General features: G+C 41.0%; 1 protein-coding gene across 3 annotated transcripts in view; it reads right to left on the bottom strand.

The window, feature by feature from the left end:
- The window catches only part of ITPR2 (inositol 1,4,5-trisphosphate receptor type 2), a 261,899-nt gene that overhangs the window by 172,424 nt on the left and 75,388 nt on the right, over positions 1 to 14,087 (bottom strand). For all 3 annotated transcript variants that reach the window (XM_065673846.1, XM_065673864.1, XM_065673855.1), the window contains 10 exons: positions 13,097 to 13,196; positions 12,803 to 12,963; positions 10,452 to 10,593; positions 9,517 to 9,675; positions 8,390 to 8,562; positions 5,767 to 5,886; positions 5,478 to 5,663; positions 4,635 to 4,886; positions 3,432 to 3,576; positions 2,352 to 2,502 (listed from right to left, as the gene is read on the bottom strand). In XM_065673846.1, the coding sequence (XP_065529918.1) occupies positions 2,352 to 2,502; positions 3,432 to 3,576; positions 4,635 to 4,886; positions 5,478 to 5,663; positions 5,767 to 5,886; positions 8,390 to 8,562; positions 9,517 to 9,675; positions 10,452 to 10,593; positions 12,803 to 12,963; positions 13,097 to 13,196 (1,589 nt within the window). The remainder of the gene's footprint in view (positions 1 to 2,351; positions 2,503 to 3,431; positions 3,577 to 4,634; positions 4,887 to 5,477; positions 5,664 to 5,766; positions 5,887 to 8,389; positions 8,563 to 9,516; positions 9,676 to 10,451; positions 10,594 to 12,802; positions 12,964 to 13,096; positions 13,197 to 14,087) is intronic.

Raw genomic sequence — 14,087 nt, 5'->3', positions numbered from 1 at the left:
CATTTTATGCATTCCTTCATGCTCATTTATTTCAGAGTAAATTCATGAACATGGAATTGCTCTGGAATTTTGTACAACTGAGAGTAGGTCTGTTTGCACTTAAGGGGTGGTTCTTCCCTAACCTATATAGCCTGAAAGGAAACCCTTCAACAGAAATAAAAGGGAACTAAGGATGAAATATCATTTTATGGGTAATGAATGTGAGTAAAAACATTAAACAAGTGGTCTAATCAGGATTAAAGACTTGAACAGAGAGCGAGCTAAACAGAAGAACCATATCATAGAATCATAGAATCATAGAATGGTTAGGGTTGGAAAGGACCTCAAGATCATCTAGCTCCAACCCCCCTGCCATGGACAGGGACACCTCTCACTAAACCATCCAACACAAGGCTTCATCCAACCTGGCCTTGAACACTGCCAGGGATGGAGCACTCACAACCTCCCTGGGCAACCCATTCCAGTGTCTCACCACCCTAACAGGAAAGAATTTCCTCCTTATATCCAACCTAAACTTCCCCTGTTTAAGTTTTAACCCATTACCCCTTGTCCTGTCACTACAGTCCCTGACAAAGAGTCCCTCCCCAGCATCCCTATAGGCCCCCTTCAGGTACTGGAAGGCTGCTATTAGGTCCCCACGCAGCCTTCTCTTCTCCAGGCTGAACAGCCCCAACTTCCTCAGCCTGTCTTCATACGGGAGGTGCTCCAGTCCCCTGATCATCCTCGTGGCCCTCCTCTGGACTTGTTCCAGCAGTTCCATGTCCTTTTTATGTTGAGGACATCAGAACTGCACACAATACTCCAGGTGAGGTCTCACAAGAGCAGAGTAGAGGGGCAGGATCACCTCCTTCGACCTGTTGGTCACGCTCCTTTTGATGCAGCCCAGGATACGGTTGGCTTTCTGGGCTGCGAGCGCACACTGCCGGCTCATGTTCATTTTCTCATCGACCAGCACCCCCAAGTCCTTCTCTGCAGGGCCACTCTGAATCTCTTCTTTGCCCAGTCTGTAGCCGTGCCTGGGATTGCTCCGACCCAGGTGTAGGACCCTGCACTTGTCGTGGTTGAACTTCATAAGGTTGGCATCAGCCCACCTCACGAGCGTGTCAAGGTCCCTCTGGATGGCATGTTCCATGTTGCCAATATGCCAAGATTGTATCTGGAGCCAAACTGTGTCCAGAGCTATTTAAGAAGAGAGTCTGCAATGCAGTATTTCAGGGACAAAAAAACAAAACATAATTCCAAGTGTCTGAACGTACAGTCTTTGTCTAGCACTGTAGAGGGACTGCAGCCAGCTATAGCATGCCTTAGTGTGCATGGCATTGCAGGAAAGACTTAAGGGGCTTTCGGTAAAGTGTACTGGCAGCAATGGAGGAAAGATCACAAGAATCAAGCATAAGACTTCTCGGAGATGACAATGACTATCTACACTTCTCCAGAGTGTGTGAACCTCAAAGAAGGAAAAGTTATGAAGGATGGTACACTCACACAGGGCATCTGTAGAAGCAACTGAGCAGAATGATGATCAGAAAAATTCAAGGCTGGGAAAAGGCGTCCCAGAGAAAATACAAAATAATTGTTGTTTCAAACAAGACAGCTCATCCTTTTTGTTGCTGTGGGCCAGCTGGCAGTGCAATGACACTTACAGCAGCCACATATTAAAACAGAATTTGCCATCTGTCTCCTGGACCTTCAGCCCACATGACTGTCACACCTCCCATCCACACACACAGGAAAACTAAACTGCTAAGTTTCAGCACTTTCCTGGCATGCTCATTCTTCAACCCAGTTTTAAGCCATGGTAGAAAAGGCAGTGGGACATACAGTATTGTCCTGGAATTGTCAGACAGGCACTCTGGTCTGGATTTAAAAAAGAATACCCTAAACTGACAAATACATCCAGAGGACGGCCTCATCCGGACTTCTATCTGGTGCTTCTGCACTTGTTGGACCAGAAACATCTTATTCTCCTTTTAAATGAAAGGCTAAGATGAATAATAAACACTTGTGCCATAAATGAGCCATATTAATCCGTGTGGCCATGCAAATGCTATCTGCATTTGGTTGGGATGTTCAGTGCAACGGATGCTGAGGCTTAGATTGAGATTTGAAAGTTTGGTTACAAACAAGCAAAGGAGCAGCAGCACCAACACAGCAACCATAAGCCATGAAGGCTGCAGCTTTGTTCAAAAAGTTTCCTTTTTAGCTGACCATCTTAATGTATCCTGCAGCAACATTCCTGTTGGTGGGTTACTGTGTGAATAAAGAACATTGGAAGATCAATGAGATGTTCCATGAATTATGTCCAACCTAAATAATGAATTCTACACTGGAGTCTTTGCTGCTTCTCTTACCTCCATCCTGAAACTTGCTTAACCTTTCGAAGTATGACGAGATAGGAACTTGAACAATATCTAGAATGGCGAGGAGTGTCCGGGTCAGTCTCAGAAGCTCACTAAAGCTATAAAAGCCAAAGTATATGAGATTTCGAGCCAGATGTACCACCTGTAAGAAAAACAAATGAAAAATGAAGGCGATATCAGAAACCTTTGGGGTATTTGGCTGTGCAACACAGTTGCATTTCACACAGCAGCTTTCACAGAGATTCAGATCGAGAGTGCAATAAAATTAGTGCATGAGTGATTTAAACGGCACTTGGACTAAGACCAGCGACATCAAATGTTTTTCAGAGTTAGAACAATTGGCCAGTCAAATTAAACCAGAGAGCAAAACCAACATGAGATTTAGGAAGGTTTGAAAGGATACAATTGTATCTGGGATAATATATAAGATCAAGAGGAAAGACTCTAGGAAACTGTTTAAAAAGGAAGCAGCTGTGGAGAAGATGGAAGTCAGAAGAACAGTAAGATGATTGTTGTAAGTTTGAACAGAGGTGATTTCATACGACCCGAGGCAGGCATGCCAAAGCTTGGGAGGCAGGTTGCAGGAAAAACTATAAAAGCTGTAAGCATTTCCCCTTTATTCAATGCTGCTTGAATCTGGAAGATTCAGGCCTATCTAAAGTTTCTGCCAGGAATTTCAAATATTTAAAAACAGTAATAAGCCATTCGGAGTATTTCCTTCAGTGTCATATCATACACAGAGAATAGGACTTATATTGAGGAATTCCTGCACGCTTCGCTAATGCTGAGAGAAAGGATATACTGCCATTCACCCACACATGTATCCTTCCTTTTGCCAGAGAAATGCCGCCATCTCAGGAGAAGGAAGGAAAAATACGGCTGTTTGGCAGCAGACAGTAATGTTATTTTCTGCAGTAATGATCATCACCAAGAACACTGGAATTAGGAACTGGTGCTTCTTTAGGACATTTTACACAAACATTATTCTGCAACTAGCTTTATTTTGAAAGAATCAATGTCAACTTATTTGAAATTAGGAAGAATACCGTAAGTAGGATGCAGAAGTAGTACCTCAAATGTAAGTTTATTTTTCTCTTTGTCTCCAAAGGGAAAGGGCTGATTTACAACTTCTTTCAAGTACTCTTCTACAAATTCCATAGTTAGTGCAAACTTCCTCTTCATTTCATTCCTTGAAGAGTCTGTGAAAGAATCGTATCTACAACACAAGGCACAGAAGGAAGGAAATTAAACACCTCTAGTATCAGGATCAGCTGTTATAAAGAAAAAAATAAACCCATCACGATGCTATGAAATTACTGTCAGTTCTCTAGTTCTCTGTAAGCAGAAGGGATAGATGTCAGTTGGTTCTTCACAGACACATAAAGACGCACAAGTCTTCCCTCCAGCAGTATCAGGAAGGGTTGCAGTGACCAGGAATAACAGAGACACAAAAATATCACAGTTCTGGCAGATAGCTCTCTTAAATCTTGCTGTGGCAATTCAATAAGTCATAAGTCTCAGCTGTCCTCCCAACCCATCATACAGAATTTGCTATTTCCACAAGACAGCAGATCAGGAAAGCAGCGTGGGACAGTCAGCTTCCTCCTTTGCACCACCAGCTAGGACTGATTTTTCATATATGACAGAACAGTCCATCTCATTAACAGAAGCAATTCTGTCTGCTGCAGCACTATACTTCTTCCTGTTTGTCTCTTCTGCCAGAAACTCCCTGTCTGGGTGTCTAGCCCAGTGGTGCTGCTCCACCAAATCAGTTAAGCCAGAGAGGGTTTCCACTAAGTCAGTGGGAAACCTTCTCCCACACTTAAATTTAACACATGCTTAAGTACTTCTTTGCTGGGTGGAGGCTAAAGCCTCTGTGAACTGTTTCTGGGGCAATACCTAACTCTAAATTCTGGTTTTCCAGCTGTGGCTTTCACTTGAGCTTGAAGTATAAAACCGAGTTCTGGCCTGACAAACCTGTAATGTTAGGCACAATTGGATTACTTCAAGTTCTGTTGGTCTGAGGAATGGCCATTCCATTTTTCCCTAGCTTGTTCCCCATAAGAACACAGTGCAAAATGAAACTGAAATATCACCATGTAAAGCTACCCATGTAAGTTTCCAACAGTAACAATAATTAATAGCTCTGTGCTCTGTAACTGAATACCTTTTCATATACGTATGCATCAACATTAGATATCTACAACCATTTTTTTCTGAGACTAAACCCCACAAAATGTTTTTGTACTTCAGCTTGAAACACTTTCAACTCACTCATGAATCGTGATCTTGGTAGGAATTTCAGTCCACAATCTGGCATATCTGACAGGTACCACAGATTCCTGAGGATCCCTGTCCACATGCATGTGTAGCATTAGCCGACAAAATGAAGCCCGGAGGTCGTAAGGGAGGCTTTCATCAGACATACATCGTAGGATCAAGTCAACTGACAGCTGTGCAGAAATCTGGTTGATGGCGAGATATTGGCGGTCCAGACACATTCTTGCAAAGAGGTTCAGTTGGTACCTTAATAAAAGATAATAATATATGGTATTCAAAGAAATTAGTTGAAAATGGAGCGACGTACAACAGATTCTCACTTTAAAAGCCTGATGTCAGCCTTTCTGATGTAAGTCCTAAAAAAGTAACAAGAGTGACTTTGCTAAGCAAAGGATTAACTTGCCATTAAAAATGACGTTAGGCTCCGGCCCCCATGAAGATTGGGCTCTCTTTGAAATTGAAAGGAAGCATTGTTCAATGGAAGGCTGAAGCACCTGGACTATTTGTTTTCAACCTGGTCCATGATCCCATTTCCCCCCTAATTCACAGGACGCTCCTTCCTCAGAGCATGCCTTGTTTCCAGGACAGCAATACAGCCCAATAAATCAAAGGAAGAAGTGAAATGATAAAGACACAAAGAGCTGTTGTGAGCAAAGAAAACTCAAGATTTGTCTGGAATAGACAGCAGAGATTGTGATTCCTACAGGAAAATCTTGAAACAAACTTCTAATCCTGATTTCTGGCATGACTCAACTTCCCTTTTGATACTGGGAAATTAACTGGATAAGAACAGCATCAAGTTTACATTTTCTTCCATTTGAATAAGAAGGTTTTCACCTGTAGTAGGTAAGAACTTCTAAGTCAGCTTTTGTGCCCTCCTTTGCCTCCTGCGCCAGATGCCTGATGGCTTTGCCATGAGGCTCCTTGTTACTGTCAATCCAATAAAGCCATACTTCCTCTTCATCAATGTCATCTGAGATGACTGGGCATTCCAAGGGGTTGTCCATTTGTGTTGAAACCAGCCTGCAAACACAAACCATTCACAATGGAGCCACTAGCAAACTGCTACAAATTCATAACAACAGAGCAAGTAACAAAAAGGTATGCTCTGATTATGGATGCTCACTTGGTCTGAATGAGAATGTCAGCATTTCCTGGGCTCAGCATGAACTTGCAGATGAGTTCCTGAGTTACTGGTATTGCTGTGGTGTTAGATACACACAGGTCTGATAGATAATCCAAGAATCTGCACTCGAAAAAAAACACAGATGTAACAGAAGACAAGACTTAAAATATGACACAGAAACATTGCAGAGGAAATCTCTAACATCCATCACTAATATGCTCATGGGAGCGTATATTGCAAAATTCATCAACACATGATCTTTGCTGATTCATACTCTTGTAACTCCCAACAGATAAAGATGAATAATAGCTTTAAGAGCCAGCCTGAATTGTTCTGAATGATCAGTCAAGGAGAGAAAAGAAAAATATCCCAAGTTTGACAATTGTCAGCAAATCAAAAGCCAAAGACTTGTGCCAGAACTTAACAGCAGCCTGAGGCTGTCTTAAATTTGGCTGGCAAGAGACCTCTACTGGAGGCTCTCTTCCTTGTAGAGAATAAGAAGCAAAAGTACACATTCTCACCCATCTTCCCCATCAGGCAACATCTACCTCCCTAACGCAAGTAGCAAGGAGATGTGACTTGTCCTGGAGATAGGCATGTGCCTTCACATGAACTCCATTGCAGTGGAGGAGTTCATACCTCCACAGTTTAATTATACCTTTTAAACTCTCTGAAGTGACACAGCCAACAATGAGTGAAGATCTGTCAGGACCTGAAGACAGGACCTCTGTATTCAAGGAGGTCACTCCAAGTAAAGCAGAAATAACAAATCTTTTCATGAAAATCAGTTTCCTACAAATTTGTCTCTCAAATTTAGGTCTTCTGATATTTAACAAGGTTCAGGCTGAGGCTTTCCTCGCAGTTGGGACATTCATTAGGTGTCTGCTTCTGTCCCACTTTCATGGATTCCTCTGTGTCTATTAACAGTAGTCCATATTGCAGCCTTTGCCTCACTGGAATATAAAAAAGGCCTGTTCCCTCTATGTAGCTTCTTTTCATGACATTTGTAGGCACTGAGTATCTCTGAGCCTGCCACTCCTCTAGCAAAGGAAGGTAAAACTGGGCAAGGGGTTCAAGAGCTGGTGGAGGAGCAGGTATGAGCAGGCACACAGAGATCATATACTACACTTCCTTAGAAATCCAGGTAAAAAGATTGACTATCTACTATCAGCCATTCAAAGATCCAATAGTTTGAACCTCTGTAAGTGATCATCCTACCAGAGGGAATCAGAAAATCATTTCTGCATTATCACAGACTGTACTCCCCTCTGAAGTCTGGGAACTGCAAGAGATGAGCACCAAAAGCATTTTTAAGGTACACTTAGGAACAATTTTATCCATCACTGAAATGAAGCTTTGTGACAACAGGTAATTAACAGCGCACAGCAACATTGCATCACAAACATAACATTAAGTAAATGGCACATAATTACATAGAATTCTGGGGGAGTTACCTAGTTGGAGCTAAAATGCAGGAAGGTTTCAAATTTTGGAGCTCATGCATTTTAGAGCATACTGCCGCAATTCTTATTCACACAAGCAAGTGCTGCAAAATCTACAAGACTCTCCATGAAAATAAGCAGCACAAGATCAAGCCTTTACTGTTCAGATTGCACCTTTTGGGCAAGGTGCATTTTTCAAGCATTTATTGCTCTTGGACTTCAGCCTTAAAGGAGTGAATACACAGCAGTGGCACAATGTAGTTACGTAACAAATACTGTGACATTCTCTACCACAAAAAGAAAGTGACAGAGATTGTCAGTAAACACTAGGTTCCCTCAGCACTGAGAAGGAGCTGATTCTCATATGGTTTCCTCTTAGTACTGACCAAATCCAACACAGCTTAGCATGGGAGAGGCAAAACGGCTGCAGACATATAGAGAATATTTGAAGCAGTGAAGCACCAGGACCTTGACCAATATCCCTAATTGCTAACAGAAAAACGGTATTCACAATTATAGGGGACATTATTTGGCCTTCAGTACATTAATTGCTTAGATTTGTTTACTGCAGTAATTTTACAACTGAAAATCCAATAAGAAAATACATACATTTCCTTTATATTCTGACCTAAAGCTAATAAAAAAATTAAAGTTAAGGCCAGAATTTTTCATTGAGAACAAGATCTGGTCTAGGACACACGTTCACTGGGTTTGTCACTGACCTAGGCCCCTTTCAGGTGTGACCTGGAATTGCAACCTGCAGGAAAACTGGTATTAATAAAAGGTTAGAAACAATCACATCTGTGTAATTGCACTAAGACTATTAGCTGGGGAACCAACACAAGTGGCAGTTTCTAAGGGGAGCTGCAGAGTTATAAGAAAGTTAAATTTCCATTTGTTTCTCTTTATCTAACCCCAAATTCTCAAAAATTCCCCAATTCTCTTTTCTGTAAGCTCTAGTTCTGAAATGCAGATACTGTCAAATCCCAAGAACTGCATTTAGCTCTGATATTTTCTAGCATGGCATGCATACACATGTAGGTTTTTTGTCTGCCAGGTCAAAACAAATTAAGCTGGGAAAAGGAGACAACAAAACAATGAATAGGAGGCAGATTCACAGCTACTGCAAACAGAAAAGCCTGTCAATACAGAACAAGAATGTTAAGTGGACCACTTCAAACCTTGGCTCTCGATTTCTCCTGAGTAAATTAACAAACGTCTCTATTTCTTTAGCCGTGATGTGTTTCTCTAGCAGCTTTCTGTTGTTGTGCAACAAAGCTGTGATGGTGTCTTCTGCCAGAATATCATAGCCAATCTGGGACTGCATGACGCAAAAGTTCTTAGCAATATATTCCTGAAAAAATGAAAATTCCCATGATGACCTGGTAAGCAGCAATGTTTTTCTTTTAGAACCAGAGGCATCCAGCTCAATTAGCAACAATAACCCTCAAAACTTTCCTCTCTGAACTGGCATGAACAGAAGAACATATGAACACCAAAAATACGTCCCCCGGAAACAGATTCAACGATGCTTAAGTCTCTTGCTCTTTCATAAGCCAAAGAAATGAATCCATAAAAATATATACAAAATTCAAGCAATGGCAAGCAATGTTTCAAAAGGAAAAAGGCGGAGGTTTTATAACATTAAAGAACCTTTCCTTGCCGAGTCTTCCTTTCTCCCTTTCTTTGCCTCCAAAGACAGAAATATTTCTGTAAAGCATTAGAAAGAAAACAAAGAAGCCATACATAGCAGTTCCATCTTTCATCTCTAGTCCCCTTAGCCCTATAAAGTTAGTGGAGTTTTTCTCTGCTGCAGTGTGCAAAGCACTCGACACCATGTTCTGAAATAGTTCTTGCTCACAGGGAGTCTCCAGAATGGGGAAATCAGACTACCTGACAGAAAAGCCTCTGGTCTGATTCACTGCCATCCCTCTACAAATATTTAAGCAACAGAAACAGACAGTTTTACAGACTTCCCACTTTATAATCCAGAGTGCAAGAGCATAATTTTAATAACAGAAAGCTCATAAATGAAAGAGTGGACCTCAGTCTTGGTCTGAGCTTGTGAAAGTACAAGGTGAACCTATGATATTTATCGCTGATCATTCAATTCATATACAAATGCCTACAAAATAAAAACACAGTTCCTCAACGTGAGGCAGTATATTACAGCGATTTCTTTCTACTAACCTCCACAAAATCCAGTCCTTTCACCATTACCACTTGTAAGCGCAGAGAGTGATGTCAAACCCATGATACATAATTGCAGAAATCAGGGGGAAAATTAATTATCGTTAGCACCACTGACCTGGTTCTTCCTATAGTCCTGTTGGGAATGTCTGAGAACTCTGTAACATAATCTTAACATGTACTTGTACGGGGCATATCTCTGGTCACCTAGGTCTTCAAGTCTCAGCATTGATCCTTCACCTTTGTCCTTAAAAGGAGCTTTGAGGATGCCGAATATCTGTTCGAAACCAAAATCACTGAGAATGAAAATCAAACCCAGATTTTTGTTTAACTTACAGCAGTCAATGAAAATGTGCTCTGACAGGATCAGCACAAGGGCCTTATTGACCAAAGTCAGAAGTGAATCACTGCAGTTACCTACTGTGACTGAATAAAGGTGTGGGCACAATCTCAGACATTACAGCTTTCTGTGTTTAACTTTACATTTCCTGCCAACTTGACTGATATTGCTTCCTCTTCACAGTTTTAAACATTATTAAGTGCCTTAACTTTATGCAACTTAAGGATGAAAAGGGAGGACAACACTGGCTGCTGTCCATTCTCAACCTTTTCTCCTTTTTTTTTTAATTATTTAATTTCAGTAGGCTACTTAAAGAGAATATTAATTTTAATTTACACGCAAGTTGCCTTCATACAAAAAAAGTCAGGGATCCATAAAGGCATTAGAATTTGTCCCATATGGTGAACTCTTGCAGGATTGGGACCATGGTGCAAGCTTCTTGCAAATTTTGTAAAGAATCTGCTATCAAATAAAGTCTTAAATGTTACTGGAATCACATGAAACTGCCGTCAAACATGTTGTGCCCCCCTGTGCTTCTATCTGACCCACAGACCAAGAGGTGAGCCTTGGCTAAGTAATGTCACATCTATCTAATCCAACCAGACACAAATCCAACAAAGCATAAGCAAGGTTACCTAAAAAGAACATTTTCTCAAATCACTCTGTCCTACAGTCTGTTTTTTAAAGCAAGTTAATAATACAGTAGGACATACCTGAGCCAGTATATTTTGCTCCCTCATTAATTTTTGTCGTTCTCTGTTTGGCTTGCTAATGACCACATCCAAAACCTCCTGCCCGTTGTTAGGCACATCAGCAACAAAGAAAATGAGATCTTCCAGTAACTTGGTTACAAACCTAGAATGAATAGACAAATTATTACAGACAATCATTCAACACTTGCTGGGATTCATTAAGAAACAAAATCACTGTTTAGTGCAAGCTTTATCTCGTACAATGGAACTTCAATCACTGCTAAGTTAAGTTTGGCATGTACTTAAGGATTCTAGACCTTTGCTCAGCAGAAGCTTAAATCCATCACAGGGATGTTTACCAAGGCATTGAATAACCACCAGAGGGGAAAAAGGGAGAAAAATACAGGATGCTGGATTGATGAAGAGTATTCAGAAAACCAAAATCTATACAAACTGGCCTCAAGGCCCAGGAACAGTAGAAAGACAGAGTTTCATAGCCTACCAAAGATTTTTATGCTTTATCACAGACATGGGTCCATGAAAAAAGATGGACTTCCTAGAGGAATAAAAACATTCTGTCACTAGAGCATTTTCCTACTGATCTAAGAAACTCTTGGAAAATTACTATATTTGTTTCACTCTTTGCTACACAAAAGAAGATTTGGCAGAAGTGCTAAAAAGGACAGAGGCAGTAGTAATTCCTTCCATCCTACCTTCAGAAAAACCAAAAAGAAAGAATAAAAATGCAAATGCAAAAAGAAAGTGGACCTTGCCTCCTTGTTACTAACGTACCTTGCCAGGCATGCACAGAAAGAAGTACAGACGACCACAGATTTCAATGAAACTCCATTAAAAGTGCTAGCAACATTTTACAAGCAAAACCCAGCATGTCTCCTACCCCGGGGAAGCATCATCTGAACTCGGACAGCATCTAGTCTATAATTACTAAACATGTAGGCATGCTATGAAAGCAGCTGGAAGACACCCAGTAGACTTTCAAAGTCATCTCTGGGGGACAAACACAAAACTTCCATTACCCACAAGAGGGCTGGGTTATTCAGCTAAACCCTCTGAGTGAGCTTCAGCTTTAAAAATCTCATCCCATTGGCGGAGAACAGCAAGGTTCCCCCCTACAGAAGTAGTAAAGGCAGATGCAGGATGGAGCAACCAGGAATAAACTACTGGGACCCCTACTTTCCTAAGCAGGAAGGTGGTAAGACTGATAAAAGAGTGGCTTGGTTTTTCCCAGAGGAAATCACAGGAACAAACAAATAATGGCACTATTCTGAAACCACTGTGAAATGTTCTACGAATGTATTAAACCAACCTTTCAACATCAAGACTTGATAATACTGGGTTGCAGTGACACAGCAGTGCCATACTAATAGACGGATGTCACACCTTGATTATGTCATATCCCTCTCTGGTTCAACTCAATCATGACATGGCCCATCGGCTTTTCAAGGCTGAGTACCAACACCCAAGCCATTACAGATTTGCCTGTTACTATAAATCCTCCACCTGGTATTAAATCATCTGGTCTAAGTGCTACTGAAAACTGACAGCCAAAATTCAGTTTTATCACCAAAAAAATAATGTTTTCAGCAAAACGCTGTGTATGATGCACGGTGGAATAGAAGTTACAAATTAACACTGCCAGAGATGCTGTTAATGTTCAGTTTACCACAGAGCTCAAAACAAGTAGGGAACTAAATCACCAGCAGTGGGATATATTTGGCTACAATGTGCAACAAAATCCCCTAATTCAGGGTCAGGTGTGAAGAACAGACATTCTAATAGCACTACAGCTGAAACACGGATGAATACAAAGGTAAGCACCAAAATGATGCAAAATAGGAAAAGAGAACAGGTCAAAAACAAGTAAGAAAAGAAATGGACTAATTGGGGCATCTTCTCGATCACTCAGACTTTCCTCTACTTTTCTTGCATCATGAATGTGCAGTACAGTGAACTCCTCACAAATGAAGGGTCCTGCCCTGCTGCCCACCATATATTTGGCTTTCTTGAACATGAGGATCAAATGCAGTGGACCCCTATATTACAGCTCAGAAGTGTGTTATCAAAGGAAATTAAGACAAACACCTCTGCCTTTGCCCAGGGAGCTGGGGCCATTTTATGTGGCCGGTGAACTGGGGAAGTGCTGTTTACCTTCATTTTACAGATGAGATACACCGATCAGCCTGAGGTGCAGCAAGGATGCTCTGACAGAGATGGAATCTAACCCCAGACCAGCACTCATAGCACTGAAATGCCCTCTCCCAATTTCACAGATACTACCAAATTATCCATTACTGTGATGTCATGAGTAACCAAATACCAATTTAGGAGGGAAAAAAATAAAACTCACTAACCTCCTTTCATTCTGGGTTATTGTTCCATTCTCCAGCTTTTTAACAGTTGATGCTAGAACCTTGTTTGCGTCATTGGCAAAGTCCAAGTCTCTGACCTCAGACAGAGGAACCGATACAATGGCAAAAGCTTCCTTGTCCTCTTTTGTTTGGCATGTCCCAATCTGGAATGTGAGCAAACAATTCCCTTACCTGTATCCTAATTATTATGCATATTTTATATGTTAGAAGTGAGATCACCAGAAGAGAACTTCAGGAATGAATTTTGGATTTCAACCCCAAGACATATGTGCTTACCTTTAACATTACAGGCCTCTCTTCATCAGTATCTATTGGAATGCTGGTACTAGTGACCCAAGTGTTAGTGCACAAATGCCTGAGTCGGACATAGGAGTTCCTAAAGAAGAACAAAACAAACAACAAGTGGGCAAGGTGGGATGCAATACGACACACGACCATGACATGAGAGTTGAGGGCGCAAGTCACACCAGTCACTCGTAATAAAAGGATAAAGGAGATACAAAAGATACTGCAGCACCCCTTTCCCTTGTTTCCTCCTTTCTCACCCAGAACAGAGCTGCAACAAGAACAAAACAGCATCTTATGATTACGCAGAACGCTCGTTTTAAGTATTTATATAAGCCTAGGAGTAAAATATTCTTTAAAGAAAAAAATTAAAAATAAAGGTGTTATAAAATCCCATCTGAATAGAAATGCATTTCATGAATAAAACCAATTCTTTTCTTCTTATTTTTTCTCTGCAGAGTAATGAGCCCCTTCAAGCTGTCACAGTACAAAAGCCAGAAAGTAAAACTGACCAAGGTTTCACAGCTTCACCATTATGATCTGCAAACCCCTGTTCAAGGGAGCAAGCGTTTACAGTACCAGTCCTCAACAGAAGATCAAGTGAACGAGGAGCAGACATGAGATTCTTCTAAATTCTTTCCATATGATAATCTATGGTATTATCAAAAAGCAGAGCTGAGAAATCAGTTACAATTGAATTCTACTTTTTAAATATATTCACTGTGGTCTTCATTCACGCTCTCCCTTTCATGCTGATGGGCTTTGAGAATTCAAGTAAGCAAATTATCTGGCAAAATTTAGCATGGCAAATACACTTCAAAGCTGCATACATCAGTATTTGCGGGTACCCCGCTTTAAAATCCACCCTCATAACAACTAGTCCCAAGTGTCTGCATGCCCATTCGGTGACAACCTACGCGGAGTGAATTATCTAGCCAATCTCAGCAAAACACCACAGTTGAAATTTCAAGTATTGACAATT

The sequence above is a fragment of the Lathamus discolor genome, chromosome 1 (assembly GCF_037157495.1).
Source record: "Lathamus discolor isolate bLatDis1 chromosome 1, bLatDis1.hap1, whole genome shotgun sequence".
Taxonomy (NCBI): Eukaryota; Metazoa; Chordata; class Aves; order Psittaciformes; family Psittacidae; genus Lathamus; species Lathamus discolor.
The sequence above is the reverse complement of the archived record's forward strand: the minus strand, read 5'-3'. Positions and strand labels throughout refer to the sequence as shown.